The sequence below is a fragment of the Telmatherina bonti genome (assembly GCF_933228915.1).
Source record: "Telmatherina bonti genome assembly, chromosome: 7".
In the NCBI taxonomy this organism is placed as follows: Eukaryota; Metazoa; Chordata; class Actinopteri; order Atheriniformes; family Telmatherinidae; genus Telmatherina; species Telmatherina bonti.
In genome coordinates, this window is record NC_136625.1 from 31,401,230 (window position 1) to 31,426,198 (window position 24,969).

Here is a 24,969-nt window from a genome sequence, read left to right on the forward strand (position 1 = left end):
TCTGATAACTGTCCTCTGGTGGATACAGTAGTAATACATTATACACTACAATATTTTTTTTTACATATCACACAGTAATAAACTGTGAATATACAAAAACTGTGTTTGCATCACTAATCATTTGTTTTTTTAGAACGCACTAATGCATTCATAAAGGGAAGGGTAGGGCCAGAAACAATACTCAGGCAGACTGTTAAACCATGCTCACGGCCCAAAATGTGGAAAGAAAATACAGTATCCTCCAGACACCATTATACCCCTCCTCGGAAACCATTATACCCCCACTAGACTGTAACATCGATAAAAGGCAGGATGGATCCATTCTTTCATTCACACCTAATTCTGGTCCTACAATGTGAACTTGGAGCTGAAATAGAGACTTATCAGACCAGCAATGTTTCTCCATCTTCTACTATCCAGTTCTAGTGGTTTATAGTGGTTAGAGAATCCACATCACTGACGATTTTTAAAACCAGTCTAAAGACCCATTTTTATGACTTCACCCAGTTTGAGACTCTGTTTCTTATTTTCTCTGGTTGACTGTTTTCACTGTTTTTAATGTTTTTTGGTTTTGTTTGTTTTGTTGTTTTTTTTTTTTACATTTTTGATTGCTTTTGTTGCTTTATCTTTTATTCCTCTGTCTTCTATTCAGATGTTTTTAATGTGCTCCTTCTTTATTCCGTGCTTTGTTGGAACTGGCGTTGTGTTAAAGTGCTTTATGAATAAAGTTGAGTTGTGTTGAGCTGTGTGAATTGTAGCCTCAGTTTCCTGTTCTTCGCTGACAGGACTAGCACCCGGTGTGGTCTTCAGCTGCTGTAGACCATCTGCTTTAAGATTGGACGTGTTGTTTAGAGATGATGTGCTGCATATCTTGGTTAGAACAAGTGCTTATTTCCTGTTTCCTTTCCATGTTCTCCAACCAGTCTGTTCATTCTGCTTTGACATCAACAAGACACTGGATATTTTCTTTTTTGTCGACCATCTCTGTAGACCAGGGGATCCTCAGTCCTGGTCCTAGAGGGCCGGTGTCCTGCAGGTTTTCCAAGTGTCCCTGCTGGAACACACCAGACTCAGAATTAGGCAAGATCCACACATGTCTGCGAAATACACACTGTTTTGAATCATGTGTGTTGCAGTGGAAACACTTAGAAAGCCTGCAGGATACCGGCCCTTGAGGACCCGGACTGAGGATTCCTGCTGTAAACCCTGGAGATGGTTGTGTGTGAAAATCCCAGTAGACCAGCAGTTTCTCACATACTCAGACCAACTACCATACACCACTCCACGTCACTTAAACCTCGTTTCTGAGGAACATCAGCAAGTCGTATTCACCACATAACTAAGAGCATCCAGTTGTGATTGGCTGATTAGATATTTGTAAGAACAAGCAGTTGAACAGCTGCAGGTCGTAACTTCACTGACGAGTGTGGAGAATTTCTATAAGAACATTTGGATGCCTCCTTTACGGTTTACAGAGTAAAGAAAAGGAAGCAGACATGTCTTACACCGGTTTTTAGATAAATACTTCTACATTTAGCTGTGTCATATAAGCTGTCTCTTCTTCTGAATGCGTTCATTATGTAACACACCACATGATAACCTTGTCATGTTTTTGCCACCCTGATCTCCTGGCGCTCATCATTGATTACTCGATCCACCTGCTGGCTTCCTAATTGCCTCTGCTACCTCATTCAGTTCACCTGGTTTCCTTTTCTCTCACTGCCTACTTAAGCTCCCTCCAATCCCTCCTTTTCTGCCAGATAATAATCAGACCTATGTCTAGTTTTGGTCCAGCGTTCTACGGATTGTTCCTCAGTTGCCGACCCTCTGCTTTATGCCCCTGGATTACCCTCCTTGCCTTGCCCTCGACGGATACCGCTACCTTTCGGATCTTCTGGTTACCGACCCTGCCTGTCTTTGGATCTCTGAGCCTTGTCTTTGCCTGGATGAGTATTTTGCCATCCTGTTTACCTCCCAGCTGTTGCCTGGTTTCTTCTGCAGACCATTCCCCTGGACTGATCTTCTGTTCATACTCCTCCACCAATAAACTGGTCATTTGTCCAGAACTCCCTGTGTGTGGCTGTATTAAGGATCCTCAGGGTAACTCATTACAAACCTGGTATGACTGAGCTGATAACATTAGTTTACTCTGTTAATGCGAAAAAAACAATAGAAAAATAACAAACCGCCACAAATAAACCAGTTTCCCCTCACTAGAAAACAGCGATCGGACTCAATGTGGATTTTATGGCTCAACAAAGCGATAATAATCCACTGATACTCCATTTTTTTTGGACTGTTGACATTTCTCATCCAACAGATGATCTCGTTTTAATAAGGAACGGGAAGTTACGCTTACGGACACACACACACACCTGACTTCTTTAACTTTGCTTTAGTTGTGTTTTAGTGTCTCACATGCAGGAAAACTGCACAGAAAGCAAAACATTGAACTAAAATTCATGAACTGCAAAACATCTTAACTTTATGGATTGAAGAAAAAGAATAAGAATATGTTTCATTTCCAAGTGATGTATGGTTATTGATATAAAAGTGGCTCTTTGTAAGAAAAATACAACTTCACCATGTAGCCATTAAATTAAGAGGGAAATAAAAATAAAAAAAACTAATTCTGAAGAAAAAAACAAAAGAATTTTCTATTTTACAAAAAGTCAAGATCAAAAAATATTTTATATTTTTCTTATAAAAGCAAATGCGAAGTTATTAAAAGGAAAGTTTGCTAATCATATCTCTATTTATCTACATTTACACCATTCATTTGCTGTTTCCTGTGTTTATATTTGCTCCTTCTGCTTTCTACAACTATTCTAGTTTTATAAATATATCCTTATTGCAACCACACGTAGCAATAGTCTAACAGCCGTGTGAAGCTGAGAGCTCATTCTGCTGTTTGAAGCTGGTCCGCATGAGAGATTTAGTTTTTTATGTATTTTTGATCCTGAAACTTCAACTTCCAAATGTTGAAACCGAGATGCAGTTTCGTTAAATCTGCTTTGGTGAAAATCAGTGATCTAAATGACACTTTTTTTTTTTTTTTTTTACTATGGGCTTTTAGTTCAGAGCAGAGAAACTGAAAGGAGTGAAGCTGAAAAGCTGTATAAGTGAATTCACCGCCTCCCCCCCCCGCCTGCAGCTTGGGGCTTCTTCACAGCCTGGGAAGTTTTTCAGGCTGCAGCTGAGAGGCGAAGTGCAGAGCATCGGTTCAGAGAAGGAATATATTTAGAAACAGCAATGACACATCTATTCTTTTTCTGTGCATGTTGTCTATCTCTTTCAGCAGCTGTGACCTTTACATCCAAACTGTGTACATGTGCGAACAGCGTCTCCAGGGCAAAACCACTAAAAAACAAACTCAGTACTTGATGTGTTTTCAGTTCTTTTCTCGAGAACAGAACCGAAGCAACGAAGCATGAAACTGAATATAAACTGAAAGAAGATTGCAGAAAGTTTTCACTTCCTGATGCTTCTTGTGGTTTTTCTTACAAGTTCTGAAACATATCCCACATCAGGGGAGGGGAAACTGGGGTCCTGGAGAGCCGCAGGCCTGCAAGTGTTGGGAGTTTCCCTGCTGCAACACACTTCACACACATCAGACTTAATTATCACAGGACCAGAGATGCCCACCCCTGTTCTATATATAGCCACGAACAAAGACTGAAATCTACATTTCTGCTGCTGTTTGCAGATGGACAACATCGATGCCATGTTCAGTGACCTGCTGGGAGAGATGGATAACCTCTCTCAGGTGAGTATTTTCTTCTTCCCTCGAGGACTGTGACTATTCTTTAGGCATCTGCTTAAAACAAATGTCCCCCATCATGACATGAAACCACAAGGTCTACTTAAATACGTCAGAGTGAAGGGACACTGGTGGGATTATAAATGGCCATAAATAAGGCCGGCAACAACACTTTCAGGCTTGCCTAAAGGAAAATAACCACTTTCAGGATTTAATTTGGAACAACGCAGCGGTAGGTGTAAACTTCTATCAGATACATAGATAGATAGATAGATAGATAGATACTTTTTTCATCCCAGGGGGGGGGATTCAAGCTTTTCTAACAGTTCCTTAAAAAAAATAAATAGATTAAAATATAGATTAATATTAAACAGTCTAATTGTGGCTGGAATGAAGGACCTCCTGAACCTCTCAGTCCTGCATGGAAGAGAGATCAGTCTCTCACTGCAGCTGCTCCTCTGTCCTGCCAGGGTGTTATGGAGGGGATGTTTTTTATTATCCAAAACACCCTGAAGTTTTTCTCCACATCCTCTGCTCCACCACAGCTCAGACAGGGTCCAGATTTCTGCCTAGGACAGAACTAGCCTTCCTGACCAGTTTGTCCAGATGTTTGCAGTTCTTGTTCGTAATGCTGCTCCCCCAGCAGACACCAGTGTAAAACATCTCACTTGTAATGACAGTGTGATGGAACATCTGCAGCAGATCACTGCAGACATCTCAGGACCTGAGGAAGAAAAGGCGACTCTGTCCCTTCCTGTACGCTGCGTCTGTGTTGGTTGACCATCCCAACCTCTGGTCCACAACCACCCCCAGGTACCTGTAGGTCTTCACATTCACATTTCCTCTCCACCAATACAGACTGGCCTTCTGTGTGATGTAGATCTCCTGAAATCCACCACAAGCTCTTTGGAAGTGTTCAGGAGGAGACAGTTCTTGTTAGTCCAGTCTGTGAAGACCTCTACCAGGTCCCTGTACTCCCCTTCCTGTCCACATCTCACACACTCCACAACAGCTGTATCATCTGAATACTTCTGTACGCAGCAGGACTCCTAGTTGTATCATGTATAACAAGCAGCAGTTCATCCCAGTCAGCGCAGCCAAAATAGTCCCTCAAGTTCATCCATTGCCTCTGGTGAGCACTTCCTGAGGGTTCTGGTGGTAAAAGGAAGTTTTTCTACACAAGGTTTGTATGTGGGTTTAAGATAGAGCATGTTGTAATCAGATCTGCCCAATGGTGGAAGGGGTACAGTCTTGTGGTTGGTATACAGCAGATCTAGAGTCTTATCGGCACGTGCTGGATATTCCACATAGTGTACAGAATCAGTCAGGCAGGATGTCAGAGACTTGGTTAAAATCCTCCGTCATAACAATGAACGCCTCCAGGTGATGATGTTGTATCTGAGCAACCGCGTCATGTATGACGTCACATGCCACTGTCGGCACTGTTCTCGGGGGAATATAAACCAAAACAACAACTTATTGAATTTCCTGCTGCGTGTAGTACGCTGTGAAGCCAACGGAAAGCAGTTCAATGTCCGGACAGCAAACTTTCTCTCTGACTGTCATATCCCGGGGATTAACCCATCTCTCACTGAAAAACAGGATAACACCCACACCTCTCCTTTTTCCGCTCCTCTTCACCTGTCGGCATGAACAGATGTGTAGATCCACACACAAGTCCAGCATGTTGTTATTCAGCCAGGACTCCGATAAACAAATCAAGCTACACTCTCCGTACACCTGTTGGTTCCTCACAAGCACCTCCAGTTCGTCGCACTTATTCTGCAGCGACTTGGCATTTCTCATTATTATGCTGGGCAGAAAAGGCTTGTTCTCATTTCTTTTAGCTTTCCTCATCACTCCAGCTCTGCATCCACAAAACGGCCTCCTCAGTTCAGCTGGAATGCGATGTTTTTGTCCATATCCATGATCTATCTTCGCTAGCTCCAACAGTTGCTCATTTATATACACAAAAACTCTGCACATTGCAACAAAAAAAAAAAAAAAAATGCTGAAAACAAAAATGAAACTAATACAAACAACAACAAAAAAAGAACAACAGATGACAAAAAATGTTGAAAAAACAAAAAACAGAACAGGAGCTGCAGGAACTTGCTGCCGGTGGCCCCGGAGCATAGCAACAATTAAATCTATTAAATTAAACATGATCTGTACCGCAGGAAATGTGACAATCTACTAAAAAAGATATATATGAGTTACAACCCGACTCTGTTAGAAAAGAGACGACAACTTTAGAGACTGTTTCTGGATGTTCGTCAGCAGCCCGGTTATATAGTGGAGCTCCAACTGGACAGCAGACAAGGTGTGCCAGATCCAGCCAATGGTGAGCGGGTGTTCACACACTCAGGTTTGTACTGAGGGAGCCAACCAATACCCTGGTTGTTACTAAATACAAAGAAGAGGCCAAGAGGCCGTCGCTAACATCTCTGAAGCTTCCTGTAAGTCGTTGCTCCTAAACTGTGGACGAGTTGCCTTTGCACATCAGACAATCCACCTCATTTCCAGCTCTTAAATCACATTTTTTCTCTTTGGTTTTTAAATTAGTTTGAGAAGCTAGTAATTTTTTTTCTGCTTTTATTGTTTAAAATTTTGTTTTTATATTCACTTATTCTATGTATTCTAAATTTTCCTGTGTTTTAATGATTTTGGTTATGTGTGTGGTACAGCACTTTGGCCAATCTGTATTGTGCTGCAAGTACTCTATAAATAAAGATTAGTTGAGTTGAGGGTAGAAAGTTCAGTGGACCTGATGAGCTGAAATTCAGGCATCATCAACACTGAATGTTCCCATAAGGAAACAAGTCAGGAGAAGTGCATCAGACAAGTCACCGGATGTCTGCTTTGTGTATCTGGGTATTATCTGATTACATCCCGCAGCCTTTTGATTTGTTTTAAACTGAGCATCATGCTGGACTGCAGATTCTCTTTTGATAACATATAAGCAGCTCTTCACACAACTGAAGTTTGCAAAGAAAAACATTTCACTTGTACTTCCTGCAAAATCAGACATATTTTCATCATTACTGTCATTTCCAATTTCTGCATCTCATAAGAACGGGATCAATACATAATTCTGCAAACGTACTGTAACAGATTTAAATGACGTGCATGTCCTTGTTGGAAGGTAACGAATACCCCTCCACAGACCTGAGTTTGCAAGAAAAGCGTTTTGATTAAAGCAGAGAGAAACAAAGGATCTCTTATGAGCTTGATTGAGTCCTTTTGTCTCTTTATGCCTTTAGGTTAAAGGCATAAAAAGGGTGTTTTGTATCCCAGGATAAAGGGGACTGGAGGTCTCATATAAGCTGCAGCTCCAGCATGATGACATGCCGTCTGCAGCTTGTCCAGAACTCAGCGTGTTAGCGGGGAAAAGACGGTGTGAGCACATTACCCCTGGACTGCGTTCTCTTTACTGGCTGCCAGTCTCTTTTAGAATAGTTTTAAAGTTTTACTTTTGGCTTTTAAATGTTTAAATGGTCTGACACCTTCGTCTCTGAGCTTCTGCACCGTCACCGTCCTGTTGGAGCTCTGAGATCTGAACACCAGATGCTTTTAGTGGCCCCTAAGACTGGACTCACGACTCATAGAGACACAACAGCCCCCAAACTCTGAAATGGTCTCCCTCTTTCTGGGAGGTCTGCAGGGACTTTAAGTGATTTTAAGTCTCTTTTAAAAACTCATCTTTTCACACTGGCTTTTAACTCCAGAGAGCAGAACCACTAGGCCTTTTTTTTATGTCTTATATTGTTGTTTGACTGTTGTTTTCTTTTCTTTTCTTTGACCTGTACAGCACTTTGGTAACCTATGGTATGTAAAAGTGCTCTAATAAAATAAAGTGCACATTAATGTTTAATTTTTTGCTACAGCTCACAAACAGAACATAATGAAGTAAACAGAGAAATTCAGAGGTATTCGAGTACAAATGGCCCGCCTGGATTAAGTCGCACTTCACATCTCTTTGTTTATCTGGAGGAAAGTTTCTGGTCATGCTTTGATTTTCTGCTACTCTTCCTCCCTGCAGAGTCTAACATCCGCCGTCGACAGATCAGAAGTGGCAGCTGCCTCACAAGACAGCGCCATCTCCATCGGCTTCACCGACCTGAATGGTGAGCACTCGTTCAATATCTGATGCTTCACCCATCAGAAGCAGGTCACCGTAGATTAGTCCTGAGGAACCAGGAGACAGACTGGCAGGACAAGGCAGAAACCGGGATGCAGAGGGGTGTACAAATGGAGATCAGGCATGAGGGATGCATCACTTCATCTGCCTCTTGTCTTGCCCTGATACTCCGATCCCTCTGGAAGAGGGTAAATCTGGACCCACACCATAAGACCTTCTATTGCTACAGAGTCCAGTATTTATACTCGCTTCCAAATGGAAGCTTTTTTTTTTCTATATTTCCAGCATATTCTGTGCTGTCAGTGTTGACTTTTTTTTTCCAAGTATGAGAGTGCAAAGCACAGAACTAGATGTGGATGACTAAAGAAATTCAAGCAAGTTGATTTAAGTGAGTCAGTTACCATGGTAACAGGCAACAGACAGGTAGGCCTGACTTCTCAGATGTTTTATTTTGTTTTTTTGCTTTTTTGTTATTTAATTATTTTAGTTTTTTTTTTTATACAAAGATAACAGGATCAGAAAAGGATCATTGTAATGATGTGCTGATGAAGGATCATTGTCTTTCATTCTTTTCGGTAAAGTTATTAAATTTCTTACCTGCATCCATTTTCACAAAAAAAACAACAACGAAAGAACAACATAATCCATGGGTTTATGTTATTTTTTGTTGTTTTTTGTGACTTTTTTTTTTTTTTTTACTGAGAGGGGATAGGAAAGGAGGAAAGAGAGAAAAGAGGTGATGGTAAAGGGTTCATAGTAAAGGAAGAAGGAGAAAGACCCACTGAGCACCAGACACTGATTTTTAGTAGAAAAGAAATTGATTTGCAGTCTGAATGTTAGCAAAGGATTGTCACCGTTTCTATGCCAACAGACCATCTGACATAATCTGGTTGTGGTCCACACTTACCCTTGACTCACCGCCTCCTGGACTGTGTGTTGTCTATCGCCTGAAGTTGTGCTTACGTGTACATGGTGGGTTTTTGGTTTTTTTTCTGTCTCTCCAGACTGGCCCCCATGAGGCAAAGTCTGGTGGTACCGGTTTTTTGCACTCTACCCATGATCCTCCTGTACCTCTGTTCTTATCTGTTGTAATGCGGCGCCGGATGAAGCTGGCTGCGAAGCCTGAGGCTGCTCAGACCTGTGATCTGTGTCATAATGTTCAATGTTAGTTGGTTAAAATCTTGGACAAGTTGTTCTTGAAGCTTGAATTTCCCCTTGGGGATGAATCAAGTATTCTTGATTGATTGATTGATTGATTGATTGATTGATTGATTGATTGATTGATTGATAATCTGTACAGCTACAATTGTCTCTGTCCTCATTGTGTGGCTGCAAACTTTTCTGTTGAACTATACAGCTACACTCTCAGGAAATAAATACTTAGTTGTACTTTTAGGGGTACAAAGGACTGTCACTGGGGTGGAACCATAGACTGTATATAAAGAGAGGGTGGAACCCATACAGGTACTGGTGTTGTCTCCTTAACAGCTCAGTTTATACCTTATAAAGCTCAATACTGTTCCCAGAGGGGCCGTCTAGTCTTACTAAAGTACAAACTGTGTTGCTGAGGGTAGAACAGCAGCACCTCTGAGGATGCCACCCCAGTGATAATCCTTTAAACCCCTGAAGATACAATTAGGTACTTTATTTTTTGAGAGTGTAAACAATTTGGACAGAGATCAGCAAATCAATTTAGATGTCGTTTTGACATGTTGGCATAAAGTGCTCAGTGGGGATGAAAAGTAAAGAGACAGAGGGAGAAAGTAAAGTGATAAGAAGGTTAGGAGGAGCAAGTCTGAGTTGGATTGAGGTGGGAAGAAATTCCTCCAGGTTTGTAGGAGTTTCTTCTCATAACAGCCTGATGTCAGTTTGAGGAAGTAATTCCTCTGTGATCTTAGAAGATCTGGAGGAATTTCTGACTACATGAGTTATTCTCAGCTTCTGATGCGGTGGGATTTTGGCCTCACTGATGTATTTTGGGCTTGTTCTTCTGTAAACATCAGAGCTTCTAGATTCTGAATTTTCCTCAGAAGATCTTCTCTTGAAGCTTCTGTATGTTGATGCAGCAAGAACATTTTTCTCTTTCTTATGTAAATTTATCCATGAATGTAGTCTGTCTGATGACTCAGTGTCACATGCTGGCTTTGTGTTGGTGCATAAAAAACAATTATACTGGATCTGAATACATATTGGAGTCTGGACCCTGCAGGACTTTTGGTTCAGTAGCTCCATTGGAGCAGCTAAGAGCGACTTTATAACATCATATGTGACCACTCGTTTCTCTCAGGCTGTAAAAGAAGAAGCAAACAGGAGGAGTGCCTGGAGTATAGTTATAGTAACCTGTATTATGTCGATCTTTAAGTTGTTGGTTTGTTTGCAAATTGGATGCAAACTCTGCACTGAATTAGATTAACTTTTCACTCGTACTTTGAGCAACAGGAAAGGTGTTGCTTTGTTTTTTGTATATGTATATGCAAGAAATATCCTTAAATTTGGTTGGATGAAGGTCAAACATGTATATATCTGTTTATAATATTGGGACTAACATCAGCTGCTGGACCAAGAATGCTTTTAGTGCATCGTTTGAAATGTTATTAAACCCTACAACTTTTATCAGTTGAACTTTTTTTCACATCATCTGTGGAAAGTGAAAGTGGAAGATTAATGGCAAGTAACCTGTACTGGCAGTGGTTAAGGAAATCTGCTCTTTCCTTGGAGCAAGTTTTGTTTCCAGATGAGGGGTTAAATTCCTGAACGTTCTATGACTCATAGTCCCACCTTATCTTCTCACAGAGTCTCTTAATGATCTGGAGGACCATGACCTGGATGCTTTGATGGCCGACCTGGAGAATAAATTAACCTTACAAGAATCCTCTACAAATGAAGAAATTAGCAGCCAAACACATAATCAAACCTCACCAGTTGATCCTGCCATGACTCAGAAGTCTAAGCTAGCGATAACACCTTCCGCAGAGCCATCCAAGGTGATGAACACAGTAAGACGCCAAAAATCACACATGTAGTTGCCATTTATTTGAAGGTTAAAAATATGGATTGATTTTTCCAAAAGGAACCTCAAACAAAGGCAGAAAAAATTCAACTTGCTCTGGAGAAGCTGAAAGAAGCCAAAGTGAGGAAGGTGAAGACATTATTTAGAGCGGTTTGTCTTATTTCACCTTTAACTATCAAGGTTTTAGTAACTAAACATGCCTTTGCTGTTAGCTGATCGTAAAGGTGCTGTTGATCGACAACAGCTCCAAGACTCTGATGGTGGATGAGAGGCAGACAGTTCGAGAAGTTTTGGATAAGCTGTTTGAGAAAACGCACTGTGACTTCAGCATCGACTGGAGCCTGTGTGAGACTAATCCCGAGCTGCAGATTGGTGAGATTACACTAACACACACACACACACACAAAGAAAAACCAGTAATTCAAAGCATGCCTAGGAAATGACCGAAGGTATTTATTACACGTAATTTCAGAAAGAGGCTTTGAGGATCATGAATATTTAGTGGAGTCTCTGTCTGCTTGGACTCGTCACAGTGAAAACAAAATCCATTTTTTGTCCAAAGCCCAAAAGTACATGATGTTCACAGAACCTCAAGTGAGTAAAAGATAGCCGTCCTCTTTATGCCAAAGTGTGATGACATCCTGCTGTTTTCAATCACTTTAAATTGTCTTTTGTTTTGTTGTTTTTACATCTGAAGATTTTTTACATGTGGAAAAAGCAAAAAGCCAGCATGATGGCGATAAACAGTCATGCCAAAGAGCTCCTAATAAAGGTCAGTTATAGTAACATGGGAACAACATGTCACTGCAAAAACTGTGGATTCTCTCTTTTTGAGTTCTCTGTATTTTTGTCATCATCTTCCTCTTCTGATGCTGCAGGAGCATTTTGGAGGTTTAACAGTTATTGTCCCTGACCTTGAAGGCATGTTGCACCTAAAGGAAGATGGGAAGAAGGTTTGGAAACCTCGCTTCTTCGTGCTTCGAGCCTCAGGAATTTATTATGTACCCAAAGGAAAAACAAAGGTATGGAAAATCAATAAATGATGACAATGTCTACACTTTAATATTGAGATGCTGATGTGATGGGATAATCATGTTTATGTTCCTTAAATAATTTTTACTTCTTGCCAAATATGCAAATGAAGAATTGTCATGTGGATTGAATTTTTCTTGAGAGCAATAAAGTGGAAGTCAGTGGAACATTTTAGCTGCCAAACATTAAAACTATATTGGCTAACTCTTAAATCTGCAATATGGGTTTGGTGTGTAAAGTCGGTCCTCGAGGGCCGCTGTACTGCAGGTTTTCAATGTATCCCTGTTCCAACATATCTAGCTTACATTAAAATTATCCAACCAGCAATGAAGTTCTGCACAATGACTGATTAATTTGAGACAGGTGTGTTGGAGCAGGGATACATGGAAAACCTGCAGGATTGTGGTCCTTGACAAGTGGAGCTGGACAGCCCTGGTTTAAGATGAAAGAGTCAATCTAATTTCATGGTTTCCTTCGTTAGGCTGTTGCTGTTCTGACTTTGTTAATATAAACACAGTTTTTATTAAAGTGGATTAAGTATTGTATTTTTTTTTTGTGGATTATAACTAGACAATAATGAAATAGATTTGATATGATTGTAAAAGTGTTTTGTTTGGGCATTTTTGTGAATTGAATTTAAAAAATAAAAATTGTGGGCAATACTGAAATTGAGACAGCGTTCTCTGTTTTAACGTTTCCTAATTCTAAAGATACACTTAGCAAGTTCATAAAATACTCAAAGTCAACAGCAGTACGGCTGGCTATGTGCAAAGGCTGCAAGAAAAACAGAAATCATGGTATTAGATTGCTTAATAAGCAAAGTTGTGTTAATCAAAAATGAATAACCCTTTTACGCCACATCTTGTTGCTCACAGATTTACGATGGAGACAAGTAGCCTTATGTGTTTCTACAATACAATTTTTCACTTTAAATAGAAACAAACTTTTACTACAGGAATTGTTCTTACAGAAAGATTAACTGATGCTAACATGCATGTTGCTCTTCAGTCTGTGCAGCTAACTTGATGCTACTCTGTTTCTCTGTTCATGGTGAACTGAGCTAACTGCTATAGCATCACATTAAAGACATGCATTTATTTTTTTATTTTAAATGTTCACTTAAGGCCCTTTAAAGTTTATTTGTGAATATTTTCCCTCTTTCACAGCATAATATGACAAGTCAGCAAGCAGTAACCTTTACTATGGCAGAAATGCAGATTTTTCTCCCTTCTGCACAGATAGCTTAATGCTATCTGTGGTAAGCTAACTGCTGAGTCATTTGTATAAAATATATACATTTAATCTTATTTCACTGTTTACCAAATATACAAGCCTATACCTATACAAGCAGATTTAAAAGTATGGATATTTTTTGTTTTCATATATAAAAGTTGGTATAGTTAGGTTGCTAATATGGAGATTTTTTTCATTCTGCAAAGTTTGATTTTTCTGTTACGTTTTTTTCTTTTTCATACCCAAATAAAGCCGATAGGATCAATTTAGGACAAATGTAACAGAGACTAAAAATGAGTGGTGTATGATAACAATAAATCTAAGCAGAGTTGGAAAGAACGTGGGCAAAAGGGATAAGTTTTAAAAAGAGTAGTAAACAAAAAGAAGCCGCATCCAACATCATCTTCATTTTCAGGAAGTTACACTTTTTCATTTTACACCCAAACCATCATGTCTCTGAGATTAAATGTGTAAACATGTGTGTGTAACTGCTAAGAATTTGAAGAGAAGACATGTTGAAACATGTTTGTCAAATCAAACTTGATTGTGAACATTTCTCTTCCATGTTCAGCATAAAATAAAATAAATGAACTGCATTCAGCATTTTTTTTTTCTTTTTTTGTAATTATCAATATTTACAAAATAATTTTCCCAAGAAGTCTTTAGTCATCCATACTGCTCTCCAATATTTCATTGTAATAAAATCCTCTTTTTCTCTTCTATTCCAGTCGACCACTGATCTCATCTGTTTTACGCAATTAGAAAAAGTCAACGTTTACACCAGCAGCAACTACAAACAGAAGTACAGAGCTCCCACCAACTTCTGCTTCATATTGAAGGTCAGTCATAGCGTCAGGACGGGAAGGCATCAAAGAATAGTTTTAGATTATTCGCTGCTGTAACTTGGATCAAAATCTATGTATGTGGTATTTATGTTGTGACATGGGGTGATTTTGTTTTTTTCTTACAGTTTAAGAAGGAGGAATTTTTCTCCAGTTAAACTGAAGGCATTTCGGACATCTTTCAAACACATTTAGATGTTTCTTGTTTTGGCCTGCTCTCAAGCTTTTGCTCTGTCAAAGTTTTTGTAACATGAGTAATGATCTGAGGAGACAGCAGCTGATTCCACTGACTGGGAACAGGTGTCACAACAGTCGTCAAGGATAAAAACTTTACCTTGCAAGAGGGGTTGCATGTTGACAGAATAATAATCACACAACATGTTGTCGACACTATCAGATCATCTATATCTGATCACAGCTTGAGATTATTCCCAAAAATGTTTTGCTGTCGTTGCTTCAGTTCAAGTTTTAACCCCTGAATCCTGAAAAGGAAATGTTCATTTTCCTTTTACATTTCTTTTATCCAACCGACCCTGAATGGTTCCTCATCGGCTCTCCGTCACAGTAAAGAGCCAGTGGGACACAACTACAACAGATTTTAAGAAAATTGACATTAGAAGAGCAAAATCTTAATTTTCTCAATTTTGAGAGTTTGTGCAGAGATACAAGCCTCCGGAGTAGTAATTATCATGGTAGATACAGTATTTCAAGCACAGGTGTAATTTCATATATTCTCTTTGTCAAGTACTATTTTATGTCCCTACTGCACCTACCTACCGTTCATGTTTTAAAGGCCAAAGTTCAGTTACTGCTTGGTATGCTCTGCCCTCTGCTGGTTATTTGCAGCAGTTAATAATTATCATAATGGGAAGTGAAGGACAGCGTGTTTTTGGCCTTTAGCCATATGTTTAATAAATAAACAAGTCCATGCACATAAGTCATATTAACACCCCTTAAATCAATGCCATATTCCTGTATTTGGTGTTGTCTCAGCATCCCTGCATCCAGAAGGAGTCTCCCCACATCAAGTTCCTGTGCTGTGATGATGAACACACAATGCTGCTTTGGGTCAGCTCCATCAGAATAAGCAAGGTCAGATTCATCACTGTGTGTAAAGCAACTCAGTAGAATGTAAATATTAGAAAATCTGGGATTTGAGGCAGACAAGTGTGTCCTCTGTGTGTGTGTGTGTTTCAGTATGGCACACAGCTCTACAAGAACTATCAAGATGCAGTGCGAACATCCACCCTACAAACCCTCCTGTCTCCAGCACACAAAGGTAAATCTGCACATGAGAGGCAAAAAAGTGCATCCAGAAGGTTCTTTTAAAGATGACCAGTCGCCATGTGATTCCACAGTTGAATCAAATAAAAGTAGCCAATGAATTTATGTTAGTAATATTTTTGTCCATGCAGACAGAGCCAACGGTCAGATCCCTCCGGGCAGGACGCCCCCGGGTTCTTCTCCACTAAAATCAACAAATATTGATGTCTGTACAGACGAGCCACCACCTGACTTCATCCCTCTTCCTCCTCCTCTTCTGGGACACGAACATGTTTGAGACATAAAGCCATGTGGAAAAATGAAGGACATCCAAAATCTCTTTTGTTTTTGTATCAGCATAAAATAATAATAAGAATAATAAAAATAAGAATAAGAATAATATTAATTATTAGATTAATAATAATTATAATAATTATTATTATTATAATGAAAGTCAAGTCTTTAGCTGAGACTCAGCAAAATACAACCTTAGAGTAACAAAAGTCACATTTTGGAGATGGGTCTCACGTTTGCCTCTAGGATACTTTGGTATAGAAAGTAGTTTATGAAGTATTTAATGACGGCAACATGACCAGGTCCTGTGGCTGCAAAACAAGCCCAGATCTTCCACCCTCCACCACCGTGCTGGACAGTTGGGATGAGGTCTTTGTGATGATAGGCTGTGTGTTGTTGTTACCAAATGTGCTGCTATGTTCCAAACATCTCCACTTTGCTCTCATCTATCCAAAGCACATTGTTCCAGGAGTCTTTTTTATTCATTTAGTTGCAACTTGCAACGCTTTCAAACACACTACGTGTGTTCAGACCTTCTCTATTTCCTCTGTCATGGAGTTTAACATTTAAAATGCTCATAAATTTTAGAAAAACTCTTCCAAGTTCTGCAGCTGGGAAAATCACTGCAATTAAAATGCTTTTAATCCCCCCTCTCTCCTTTATCTCCTTCAGTCTATTCAATCTTTTTCTAAGCAGTTAAGTCTCAGTAGTCACACCTTTAACATGGAATTACAAGGCTGTTAGTATCATAAGATCATCAATCTAAACTACAGTAGGAACATGATTTTGCTCTACTAAACTTTAAAATTTGAGATGTAGCTGTTGGGTTTTTTGCCGTTTCTCTGAGCGTTGCATGTCTGACCTTGTGTTGGACCTTTGGGGAAAATGTTGGCTGATTCAGCAAGAAGATGTGTTTTTGAAGGAGGAGAGGAAAGGAAAGAGAGAAATTGACGAAGCAAGAGATGAGACGAAAGTCAGCATTGGACTGATTTTTTCTGGCTGGAGGGATCCCAGAGAAGAGACAGGATGCAAAACATCCTGAAAACATAGAATTTATTTGCAACTCTAAGTTTGGATGAATTTGCAGAGACAGCATCACTGATTAATGCTGAAGTCCAAATAGTTTGAAAAGGCCTTATAACACCTAACAGATGTGCAGCAGCAGCAGCTTCTATAAAATCACCACTGATGTCTTTCCTCCTTGGCAACACGCAGCTGCCGCTTCGCCTCTGAATTCCAATGTTAGCAGTGAGACTGTGTCACTTCTGCATTCTGACTCAATTCTAGATAAATAAGTGATACTACAGTGATTTTACAGTGATCACATTTCACTGTGAATCTACGGTTGTATTTATTGAGTTTTAAGACCAGGTAAGGTCTTAAGAATACTATTTCAACTATCACATTGTTTAAGACTAAATGTTAGTATCTCTGCATAGATGACATCATGTCTAGATTTAGCCTAACACGAAGCTCTGGTAATATATCTTACTTAAAAAGAGCTTATTGTAAAGGTCATTTATTGACATAATCTTTGATATTGATATTTATTTGTATTGCTTTGAACAAACAGAGTTTCAACAGTTTCAATGAGTTGTTTATTACAAAAAGACTGTACATAAATTTCAATGATCACATCCTATATACAAACTGAGAGGAGGATGAACATCAGATTCTGTTCCCATCAACATTTAGGTTACAGATGTTTTTGTTCTTTTTCCATTTATTTCACATTTGATCATAAGAAAACACACTGAAGAAAGGCGCCTTGTCCTGTGATGCCATGAAAATGCTCGACATTAAGTGATAAACATTACAAATTTCTGTACGTTAGTGGTCGTCTCACGGTTTCTCTATGAAAGGAGTAGAAATAAATCCCTTACATACAAACTGCTAGCGATCCTTCCTCAGCAGTCTTGCACATAAAAACAAGTTGAATGCAAAGCTAGAAATATGTTAGGTAGAAAAAGTTGTTTTTTCTGGAAAAAAAAAAAAAAAAGACATGATGGAAAAGGTACAATCAACAATGGGATGCAGCGGCGACTCATTCTCTGGAATTATTTTTATACATTATATTCTTTCATGCACAGAGGCTGAATGAACACTGTCAACACCTCGCTTCTGTTTCCAGAACTACAAATGTTACTTCTATGTCTCCTCCTCAAGTTAAAAGCCAATTATCTATGATGCATACATGATTATGTTTACATGATGTGTTACAGACATGTACTCTGATACATGGATCAACTTCAGCTTCACTGTTACTTTCACCAACAGTCATTTTTATAAAGGCAGGAAGTTGACCTTGTAAACTGCTCTTCAAAGACCTCAGGACTGAACTTCACCGACCTGTTCCAGCTGTGGTACATTACCGCCGAGTCGCCTTACATTCACTACAATACAGATTCGATTGAAGTTTTTTTTTTTGTTTTTTTTTACAATCAAAATGATCAAATGTCCGCCTTCTGGCTTAACAAGGTGGTTTGAGGTTGTTTGGGTTGGTGATTCCGGTTTCCGAGCACCAATGTAAAGCACCACACCAGCAACCACTTAAAGAACAGACGAGCCGTAAAAGTTGGTCAATACTTCTGAGGATGCGATCAAATCACAGTTGTTGATAACTAATCAGTGCAGCTACAACACAACGGAAAAGAAAGGAACATGAAGAAACGCCGCAGTAGTCCGTCCACGTCTCGGAGCTCTGCTACAGTAGCTGGACAGCGTCACTACCTACAGTGACCATGATCAAATGATACAGTTGTGACTTAAAAGATATAAAAAAATAAATGCTTATACACAATCACTTTGCCTGGATAAAGTTAAAAATGGCACTGTGACTGATGATTAAATTAACATTCAAGTAAATGTAATCCAATTTTTTATTTTTTTTTTTTTGAAAAAAAGGGAAAACATCCAGTCTTGGCACCACCTCCACTGACGTTGACGGAAACACTGGTGAAACACACGGACGAGTGTACTGTACTGGCAGCCGCTCACGTTACAGTTTATTTACACATTAGAGAACAGAACGAAACTCCACCAGATACGAGAAACTGTTTTGTTTTCTTTTTTTTTTGTTTGTTTTATGTGATGCATCCTGTACACTCACTCCCTTTTCAGCCACTGACACACAGCGTAGCACATCCTCAACTCCAGGTTGCCTTTTCCTCCTGCTGACTTCTACCTTCCAGATAAGATTAGATGTTTCTGAAGAGGAGCAAGTCGGTCTGATGGTCCACAGTGGACATAAACGAGTGGGACTGTGTGTGTAATGTTTCATCTCCACAGCAGCTTTTTCTGATTCTTCTGAATGGATCTACTGCATTTGCACGGACGCAAACTAACGCAACGTAAAGATTTGTGTTTAAGCTGTTGAACTTCTGAGATGAATTTCTTGAGAGGCCAAAGTGCAGAAGAGTTGACAGCAGTTGGAAAAGACTGGAAGGTGTCGGCCTCCTCCCTTCAGCTCCAGTGTAAACTAGCAGACCTGGGACTTCCAAAGCTTTCACTCTTTTGTGCAACTTTAGTTTTAATCTGATCAGAATTGAGCCAAGCTCAGGGAAAATGGTTTCTAAGCTCAACATGGCACTTGACTCCAAGCGGGAGATGAAAACTGATGCACATCTTTACCTGTGGTTGAAACGGAGCGCTGCAATGTGTGGGGCTTTCCTTCTTTTACCTATAAATCTTTTAAATTACATTGGTTTTAGTCAGCATAGTGCATGATTGACTCGACGTAGTTTCCCGGGAAGAGTCCGGTGACGCCGTTGCAGACGCCTTCGAACCAGCCGTCGTCGTTCTTCTTGATGATGTAGATGATGGCCCCCTCCATGAAGGACAGCTCGTCCTCCTTATCCTTCGTGTAGTCGTAAATGGCCACGACTGAGAGACAGGAAATGGGGGGGGGGGAGAGTTTAACGAGCGAAAGTGAAAATGAATCAACTATGAGCTTCCTGGTCTATTTTTCTCTGTGACTGACCTTTCTCTAAATAAGCCTTGGGGGCCCAGTGGGGGTCTCCGTCAGCGTAGGGATCACTGTAGTGCACCACAGCAGCTTCCTCTTCCTCATAGTCCACAGGTGGAGGAGGGGGAGGGGGAGCGGGCTCCTCAAACACACCCAACTCCTCTGGGGGAGGTGGAGGAGGTGGGGCGGGACTGTCTGTTACTGGCACATGGAGGAGAATAGCTGTTATCATGATCAGTGTGTTTTGTTTTAAAGACAGCATCAGTCTAGCAGAAGGCTCCGTGTAAACAGACATTGAAACTTTTTCTGCTGCTCTATGGAGCTTTTCTTCTACATTTGTGCCTTTACTGTCCTCCGATCACCTGTTAAAAACAATATGGAGGATTTTAACATTAATCACATGCTCTTCTATCTGATTTACAACAATAAGGAGAATATTATCCTGCGGAGCACAATGACAAGCACAGATAAATTAAGTTTTCTACAAACTGCGGCTAGTTTTCTTTAAATAATCTGCTGCGACAGTCAGACCCAAAGAAAGGGTAGAGGGACAACCAAAAAAGGAAAAATAACATTTAAAGTTGCAGTATTTTCTATATTTTCAGATGACAGAATGCAATTACACTGAGTTACCTCCGAGGGGTGGAATAAAATTCCTCTTTTAGTCATTGACCAGATGGTTTGTGCTTTAAACAGCAGCGCAGAATTACAAGATGGTTTCAGGGCAAAAGAAACAATCATGTTCTCTTCAATGGGTCTTATAATGAAGTAAATACAGCCTCAGATATATTACATGTTGTCACTATGGAACTACAGCTGCTGCAGGAATTAAAACAGGAAGAAGCAGCTAAGTGTTGATGAAGAAACGACATAAATACTAAGAGCCACATGTCGGGCTCCAGGGGCCTTAGTTTGGAGGTCAAATGTTAAGACTGAACAGGTCTGGGAGGGAAGCATAGTGACAGGAATTTTAGAAAACCTCCTGAAACCAAGTTGAATTCAGTTCAGCTTTATTTTTTATAGCGCCACTTCACAACAATGTCGTCTCAGGGCACTTTACAGATCAGATATTCAACTCAGTCCTATGAGGTCCGTAATCCAGCATGTTTTCCATGTATCCCTGCTCCAAAACAGCTGACTTAAATTACTGAGTCTTTGTGCAGAACCTGATAGGCTGTCAGATCCCTTTAATGTGATTCAGGTGTGTTGAAGAGGGAATACATGGGAAACCTGCTGGATTGTGGACCTCGTAGGACCGAGTTGACTACCCCAAAGTGGGGATGTTTGGGGAAAACCAACATAAACACCTCAGACTTCCTGTAAAGCACGGTGGTGGAGGTGTGATGATTGGGGCCTGTCTTGCAGCCACAGGACTTGGACATGTTGTCGAACATGAACTCCTTAACAGTCAAACTGGAGGCCATCTGTTTGACAGCTAAAGCTTAGCTGGAAACTGGGTCATGAAACAGAATAATGGTCTCAAACCATAGACCGTATATGAAAGATGGACGGAGCCTCCGGCGGTTCAAAGTGAAGCCTATGCGGAAGGGCATAAAACTGCAGTTCCCCCTACATCCACTACGGGCTGCAAAACAGAGTGAATCTCCATAGAGTCCCATGTTAAAAAGACCAACTTCACACCAGAAATAACCATGTTTACAGCCTGGTTCAAAAATCCATTTTAGGTTTAATAGGTCAGGTTTACCTTCATGATGACTGTGGGGAGAGTGAATTTTTTCGTAACTCGCCCGTTTAAAAGTAATTTAATCTCGAAGTTCGGCATATTTAGGGGAGTGTCCTTTTGATTGACAGGTACCCAATCTCCCGCTTCAAGTAAGAAGAATGTAGAACAACGTGACTTAGCTTTAGCCTGCTTACTTCCGTTAGCTGGTTGGTTCCTGTTATTTCCAGGTTAGCTCGGTTAGCTCTTAGCTACAGAAAGCTCTGAGTTCGCTCGATGTCAATCATCCACCATGACGCTCACAGCCCCCCTCTCAGCTCTACTTTTTTGCCCATATTTGTATTTTCCGGGTGAGACGACACTCATGACCCTGCCAAGATGGCGATGGTAGGAACCGCCCACCGAGCTTTAATCCAGCTCTTCAGAAACCTACGGGTGACGTCACGGAGGCTACGTCCATCTCTTTATATACAGTCGATGTCTCAAACTCAGAAAATCGACAAGAGAATAACTAAAAAGGCAAAGAATCGAGGTGCTGTAAGGAAACAGTAAAAGCTCAGATCTAAATTTGATTGAAATGATTTGTTTATAAATAAATGACAGTGTAAAGGACCATGTGTGGTACTTCCCTAACATTCAGACCCAATAACGACCCAAGTTTCTTAAAGTTTAACGAGGGTCTAGCTTCTGTTAAACACAATACTTCTTATGAACATGAGGTAATGGGTGGATGAGTGTGATTTTCAGCTTTACTCTTCTCATGCTACAAGCGTCTCCTTGGAGCGAGTCGTCCTGTAGCCTAAACATCCAGTGATTAAAGAGAAACTGCTCGTTTTATTTAATTGCTGCTCTTACATTAAAGAACAGGCGATAAAGCAGCAGCAAACTGAGATGAATGCAGCTCCTCACTGCCAATCTGTTTACGTAACTTCTTTCCACGAAGCCAACAACTCGACTTTGGAGCTGTTTAAGCTTAAAAGCTTCACTATAAAAGAGTAACTGCTCTTGTTTTTATTAGTCTAATCCTTTACCCTCTGTAAAAACAGCATTTAGTCGCAATTTAAGTAAACTGTTGGCAAATGCTTTGGTCATAAAATACACTTCAGGGATACACAATGTCCCGGTGTGGAATTAACTTGTATCCTGTGGTGCAAAGTCACTTTCTGTTGGCTTTTCTTACAATACAGCAGACGAATGAACTGTCGGAAATATTTCCAGTATTTCAAATCACTCAAACTTTTTTTTGGTGATTAATTCCCATCGTTTGGGGAGCTTTATGTTCACTCAGGCTGACAGACTGTTCCCAAGCAGCCGGTGGTGAATCAGGACAAGCCATCAGGTCACATTTTCTTTCCTCAGTGGACACAGAGAAGAGGACGTAGGCTTTAAGTGACCCGTCACCATAGCAACAGACGGTACTCCTCCTTCAACACCACATACAGGGTTGGAAAAAGGGGGTGGTGGGGGGTATTATGGGTGTAGCTGAGCAGAGCAAGCTGCAGTGTGCAGGGATGAGACCACAGCTGTGTGTTTCCACACATGCATACGTTACTTCCTCATCAATGCTTCTTAATCAGCAGCATATCCCTCATTAGCAAGTCTGCATCTGTGGCTGGTGAAGTTTTACTTACTGCTCTCCTGCATTCGCGCCACAAAGCCGGTGAGAGGGATCTGTGGGGTCAGCTGGACCATGGGAGGAGGTGGCGGAGCTACGGCCACTGGAGCGACAACCAGGCAAGCAGAGGAAGCAGCAGAGAGGCAGCAGAGAGACGGCAGGCAGCAAGATCGTCACAGAGATGGAAAGTCAAGATAAAAAAAAAAAGCACAAAAAGCTTGTGAGCACACAAAATACTGCAACTGAGACGCTGAGCAGCTCATTTACACAGTCAAATCAGCTTTTTTAAATCTGGCATCTCAACTCCATCTGGTTTGGAGCAAAACACTACACAGATCCAAAAACATGGCAGCGACATGAGCTCAGCTGGCAGAAAAAAGGATTTTACCGAAGCAGCATCTTTGCAATTTAATCATCTTCTGGGATTTGTAGTTCTGTTACGTCTTTATTCCTGCAGAAATGATGCTTTTAGCTACACAAACCCGGGAGATAAATGGACGGGCAAACATAAAGACAGCTATCCTCACTCACAGACGTGATGTCACACACATCACACGCCTGCTCTGACTCATAAATCACACATAATGGAATGGTGTCTGCAATCTCACTGGGGACTAAAACCTTATTCCTCAGGCATGTCGTCAGTGTTGAATCACATCCATCCACAGCTCTGACCCTGTGAGATAAAAAAATACCCCCCCTTCATGTAACGCAAGCAGCTGCAAATCCAATGGCTGCTTTTAGTTCAACACAGCTACACCAGAAGACACCGCAGAGATTGTGTGATGTCCCGGCTGACAGTCCGCCTCCTCCTTCTTTGCTTTGTGTTTGTCCTTTCAGGCGGGAGCCATTAGAGGAAAATTGCTCGGAGTCGCACCAGCTGAAATAAATCCTGCTCTTCTGACAGAACTTATGAATAAGTCCTGGATTTCACCTTGTCTAGCAGATGTTTCTGTTTCCTTTTTACCCTGCAACTCCTCTTCCTCCTGAACACGAGGCTTCCACTAGCTGACTGAAATAATAATGATTCTCAGCGCGTTTTGCACCGGTTGCATCTAACTTCTTCATCTGGGTGGACCACAGCGTCGCTGTCAGCGCCACATTTTAATCCACATTCTAAGGACTTATTTGTGATGACCACCCACATACACCAGAGATTATTTAAGTTATTGTGAACCAGAATGAGATTTGCCAAAATGATTCCTAATATGCAGAAAGTAGAAACGTTGTCGGAACAAGTTAAAAATTATTGAAAAAACATGTTTTAAAAACAAACTTTAAAGGCTAGCGTAATTAAACTGAATGAAAATAAACATTTCAGTGTTTTAAATGGATCACAAGGCTGTGTTGCATCTGGAGAATGGATGAACCAGTGCATTTCACTTCAGTCTGGTCGTGATCATCTCCTGCTCGGACTGCAGCATGAAACCGGATGCTGCGTGAGGACCAAGCGTCCGGCAGGTTCTTCTTGTTTCCCTGCACCAACACAGCTCATTCAAATCAGATCCAGCAGCTTCTAGTCAACCTATTTGTGAATTTCTGTGTGTTGGAGCATGGAGACGACAAAAACCTGCAGGATAACGGCCCTCAAGGACTGGAGTTTGACACCTGTGGTCTAGTGTGTTCTGTTGGATGAGGGAGGAGCTTACGCAGCAACCGCTGCTAATGGAGGAGAATAGCCTATTCATGCTTTCATGTTGGTTGTTGAAAGTCTCCAACATCACCAGAAAAAGTCTGTAGACTAGTTAAATACAGTTAATTGAGCAATCTAGAAAGAAATCACAAAATACAGCGCTAACATTGCTAAGTTATGAGTTGGGGTCAGCTGTGCACCTCAGTGTTATTGATGTGTCAGGTTTTTTGAACTTGCTTGAACTTTTTTTTAATTCATTAATTGGTTGAAGCTCCACAACTAAATATGTTTATATGCTACGTTTACGGCTGCTCAATCAACCATATTCATCCAGATTTACCATTTCTGGGTATTTTTCTGTTTTCTATTTTAAGGTAGCCTCTGCTATAAATAGTCTAGTCAAACACATGTGATATTTTTGTCCCACAGATCTGTGTGACTGCCTCCAGTTGCAGCTCAAACACATAACAGGAGTTTGATGGAGGCCGCTGGTTTTCTTTG

The 24,969-nt window shown here is 40.6% G+C and overlaps 2 protein-coding genes across 2 annotated transcripts in view; one reads left to right on the plus strand and one right to left on the minus strand.

Moving 5' to 3' along the window:
• Positions 1 to 3,706: 3,706 nt before the first annotated feature.
• LOC306758535 (amyloid beta A4 precursor protein-binding family B member 1-interacting protein-like) lies at positions 3,707 to 15,579 on the plus strand (the record flags this gene model as incomplete). The annotated part of the gene is made up of 12 exons (XM_079243862.1): positions 3,707 to 3,766; positions 7,803 to 7,887; positions 10,695 to 10,897; positions 10,972 to 11,040; positions 11,124 to 11,283; positions 11,384 to 11,505; positions 11,609 to 11,683; positions 11,790 to 11,933; positions 13,905 to 14,015; positions 15,012 to 15,110; positions 15,216 to 15,297; positions 15,434 to 15,579. 12 exons carry the CDS (start codon positions 3,707 to 3,709, stop codon positions 15,577 to 15,579), a joined length of 1,356 nt encoding a protein of 451 aa, XP_079099988.1.
• Positions 15,580 to 17,199: 1,620 nt separating this feature from the next.
• The window catches only part of LOC306758294 (abl interactor 1-like), a 33,400-nt gene continuing 25,630 nt past the window's right edge, over positions 17,200 to 24,969 (minus strand). Inside the window, exons 8-10 of the mRNA XM_079243580.1 lie at positions 22,852 to 22,938; positions 19,555 to 19,740; positions 17,200 to 19,457 (exon numbers count right to left, since the gene is read on the minus strand). Of these exons, the coding sequence (XP_079099706.1) occupies positions 19,282 to 19,457; positions 19,555 to 19,740; positions 22,852 to 22,938 (449 nt within the window). The 3' untranslated portion in view covers positions 17,200 to 19,281. The remainder of the gene's footprint in view (positions 19,458 to 19,554; positions 19,741 to 22,851; positions 22,939 to 24,969) is intronic.